A 4,129-nucleotide genomic window follows, 5' to 3' on the forward strand; every position below is an offset into this window, starting at 1 on the left:
TAAGAAATAGAAATAAAATTATCCTTGTTAAACTGTAGCATAATGACATTAATTTACATTACAATCTCAATTTTAAAAGTTTGGCATTATCTGTAGTTATTCTATTTTATCAGTAAATAAAGTTCAATAAGTAAGATATTGAAATATGTATTTGACCAGCAGAACTCCACTCTGTGCTCGAAATTTAGTTGACTTATAAACACCATTAAAGGAATGCTGGCTGTTTCAATATGCTTATTTCATAAAGCAAACAAAATATGGAACTTTGAAAATGATAAGTTCTGGGGAGTTAAGTTCCTATTAACTGTTCAGATAGCCAAATTTATTAATTTATTTTAAGATATAATATTTTCCTGGTGCTTATGTGTATATGGATATTATTAACCCATATAATTCATTATTTCAATACAAAGAAGTAAAACAAAACAAAAATACAAACTAATATGACCTGTTTACTAAAAACATGCACTTTTTTTACAGGGTCACACAATCTGCTATTGTGAAATAGTTTTTAAAGCCTAGAAATTCTAGTCATCCATTCTGAGGATGTGTCTCATTGTCACTTATTTTCATTTAAGCAGGTCTACATTTCCTTGAGCCTGATAGAGGTGAAGAAGACAGAATATGGTATTAGAATTCCTCTTAACTTGATAGAAGTCAAGATGTGGCTAGAAGGGCAGGTGGCAATAATTTTTGGATAGTGATGACATTGCTGGTTTACACACTAGCAACAGTCTATTTACCTTGACTCAGTGGAAAGTGGAGGAAAGCAGTACCATCACTATGACCTAGATAAAGGAAAAATGTAAATCCTTCAGCACATTCAGAAACATTTTCTGTGGACGATGGGAGGACCTGCCTCATCATATTCTTGCTTACTGATCCACATTTGCTGGAATGTGGACAGGCTGGCCAGAATGGAGCCCCCGATCCAAACCGAATACTTCCGCTCTGGGGGAGCTATGATCTTGATTTTCATGGTGCTGGGTGCCAGGATGACGATTTCTTTCTGCATCCGGTCGGCGATGCCAGGATACATAGTGCTGCCTCCAGACAGCACGGTGTTGGCATAGAGATCCTTGCGAATATCCACATCACATTTCATGATGGAGTTGAAAGTTGTCTCATGGATCCCACTGGACTCAATGCCCAGAAAGGAAGGCTGGAAGATGGCCTCAGGGCAGCGGAAGCGTTCATTCCCGATTGTGATTACCTGCCCATCGGGAAGCTCATAGCTTCGTTCCAGCACGGAGGAGGCTGCAGCGTTGACCATCTCTTGTTCAAAGTCCAGGGCGACGTAGCACAGCTTCTCTTTGACGTCTCTAACTATCTCCCGTTCAGCTGTCGTGGTGAAGTTGTAGCCTCTTTCCGTCAGGATCTTCATGAGGTAATCCGTGAGGTCTCTGCCAGCCAGATCCAGCCGTAGAATGGCATGTGGCAGGGCATAACCTTCATAGATGGGCACAGTGTGAGTGACCCCATCCCCAGAATCCATCACAATGCCTGTGGTTCGGCCTGAGGCGTAGAGGGACAGCACAGCCTGGATAGCCACATACATGGCAGGTGTGTTGAAGGCCTCAAACATGATCTGAGTCATCTTTTCCCGGTTGATCTTGGGGTTCAGGGGTGCCTCTGTGAGGAGGATGGGATGCTCATCTGGTGCCACTCGCAACTCATTGTAAAAAGTGTGGTGCCAGATCTTTTCCATATCGTCCCAGTTGGTGACCACTCCATGCTCAATGGGATACTTCAGGGTCAGGATGCCCCTCTTGCTCTGGGCCTCATCACCCACATAGCAATCCTTCTGGCCCATGCCTACCATGACTCCCTGGTGCCGGGGACGCCCTACCATGGAGGGGAACACGGCACGGGGGGCATCATCACCCCCAAAGCCTGCCTTGCACATCCCTGACCCATTATCTACCACCAAGGCAGACAGCTCATCATCCGTCATGGTGCTTACCAGAGTCTTCCAGATGGATGAACAGATGTTAGATCTATAGATACCAGACTATGGTGTGCAAGAGAGAAGATGAACAGGTTGAAAACACTGCAGAACTGCCTTCACAGAGCAGAGTGTGTGCTGTGATGACTGGCATTTAAAGGTAAATAATGACCCCACCCATGTCCTGTCCCACCAGCTCCAGCATTTCTGGGTGGGGTTGCCTTTGAGGTATTAATAATGATAATGATGGTTATACAAATCATTAGTAGGCCTTCCTTCATCAAGAGAAAACTAGGCTCTCAAGTGGCCAAATCTCAAGTTACTGTAATTAGGCAACCCACACATGGCTGTCAGCCTGTTTTGGTGCTGTGTCTAGATAACTCCAGTGATGCAATGGGGGCTATAAAAGCAAGATGAAAGAAAGCTGGCACTAGGGATGGGGAGCACTGTCCCTGCTGGAAGGGCCACTCCCTCCTCAGTTACCCTGTGGGTCCATTTTCTCCAGCCTACTATTAACTTCTCATTCTTAAGTTTTCTTATGAGGAGTCTGACTCTGCAGACTTCACTTTTTCAAGATTTTTTTTCCCATTAGATTTCTAGTTCCATAAAACATATTCATGACAGAAACTATTCTAATGAATGAAAATAATGAATGGGGGCCTCCCCTGTGGCGCAACAGTTGAGCGCTGGGGTTGTGAAGCTGCCCGTGGCCTCTGCAGCGCCGATTCGATCCCCGGCTGCTCCCCGGCCACCAGAGGAGGGTCCCACATGGGGCGCAGACCTCTCCTGCCGCCCGCTGCTCCCCTCAGCAGTGTACTTTGGTCCTTCTGCCTGCTCTGCTCCCTGCTCTGGCTCTGGTGAATTCTCTCACTCTCCGCGCTTCTGACTGTACCCAGTGCTTGTATAAATAAATAAATAAATAAATCTTTAAAAAAAAAAAAGAAAAGAATGAATGGACAATGATAGCCTGACAACTGTAATTATAATGCATTTGTGCCAGGTCAAAAATTTAGGGATATTTAATAGACTTCTAGTACCTTAGGGGGCAAGTAAAAGCAATAAAGAGATCAATAAAGTAAACCACTACAGACTTTCTTTCTTTCCTGTAAATTTCTAATACCCAAATTTTATTATGCACTTACTATGCCTAGACCTAGGTTTGTTGGGTCCATGTTGACACACAGAGGTTCAGTGACTATCATGCATGACTGATCAGTCAAAAAGCAGATTATGCAAACATTATGTAATGAATCTTGATTTATGCAAGAACAAATAAACTTAAGTAATAAGATACATTTTAAAATGATCTTTTTGAGCCTATCTTTAAAATTTTTTCTCCTTCAAAATTCATGTACTATATTATAGCATTAAATGTCTTTGTAGTTGTTAAAGTATTAGCTTTCTTTGAAAAGGAAAACCTTAAACCTTAAAACCCCAATAATTTCATGGAAATAGTTTGCTTAGATTTTATTTTATTTTATTTTATTTTAAAGATTTATTTATTTATGCATACAAGAACTGGGGTCTAAGCCAGAGGTACAGGGTGGTGAGAGGATTCACCAGAGACAGAGTAGGGAACAGAGCAGGCAGATTGACCGAAATACACTGCTGAGGGGAGCAGCGGGCAAGATAGGAGAGGGCTGCTAAGCCATGTGGGCTCACCCTGGCCTTCCAGGAATCAAACTTGTGCTATAATGGCTTGCGATAATTTGACAGTGCTGTCTTTAACCCCTGCACCACCAGGGGGGGCCTGGGTTTTATTTTTAACATAGAAAAATGGACAACCTGGTAAAATATGTGGCGTGATAAAATGGAAGATGTTAGTAATATGTTGTAGAGAAACAAACATAAAGAAAGGTCATTCTTTGCTCCCATATGTGCTAGGTATATAGGATATAATCTCTGTTAGCTCCTCCAAAGCAAAGCAAATTTCCATACCCACATCTGAGCTTTCCAAAATTGCCTTCATTATGGTCAATTAATTTATTAATTAAGGATCATTTTCAAAAGGTAGCTGCAGTCTCACAGACCTGAACAGAAGTAGTTCAGGCCTGTTCAAGGCCAGGAGAACTAACTTCTGCTCATGTTCATGAGTCTTCTGGAGAGTCATGATAAAATCAAGCTGTGAGTGTCCAGCCTTCTTCTTGTCCACAGCTTGAGAAAGAATTATTTGTCTCTGTGTTT

General features: G+C 42.4%; 1 protein-coding gene across 2 annotated transcripts; it reads right to left on the reverse strand.

Annotated features, from left to right (window-relative positions):
- Window positions 1–654: 654 nt before the first annotated feature.
- On the reverse strand, window positions 655–1,968 carry ACTBL2 (actin beta like 2). Of its 2 annotated transcripts, XM_037530246.1 has the most exons (2): window positions 1,826–1,954; window positions 824–1,699 (listed from the first exon to the last, which is right to left on the reverse strand). In XM_037530246.1, exons 1-2 carry the CDS (start codon window positions 1,952–1,954, stop codon window positions 824–826), a joined length of 1,005 nt encoding a protein of 334 aa, XP_037386143.1. The 2 variants fall into 2 exon arrangements, with proteins under 2 accessions (XP_037386142.1, XP_037386143.1); XM_037530245.1 differs by having other exon boundaries at window positions 655–1,968.
- Between the last annotated feature and the right edge of the window lie 2,161 nt (window positions 1,969–4,129).

The sequence above is a fragment of the Talpa occidentalis genome, unplaced genomic scaffold (assembly GCF_014898055.3).
Source record: "Talpa occidentalis isolate TD23 unplaced genomic scaffold, MPIMG_talOcc4v2.1 talOcc4.6, whole genome shotgun sequence".
NCBI classification, from domain to species: Eukaryota; Metazoa; Chordata; class Mammalia; order Eulipotyphla; family Talpidae; genus Talpa; species Talpa occidentalis.

Bases quoted from the DNA above. Each gene is read 5' to 3' on its own strand.
- ACTBL2 (XM_037530245.1), bottom strand. From the start codon at position 1,954: ATGACGGATGATGAGCTGTCTGCCTTGGTGGTAGATAATGGGTCAGGG.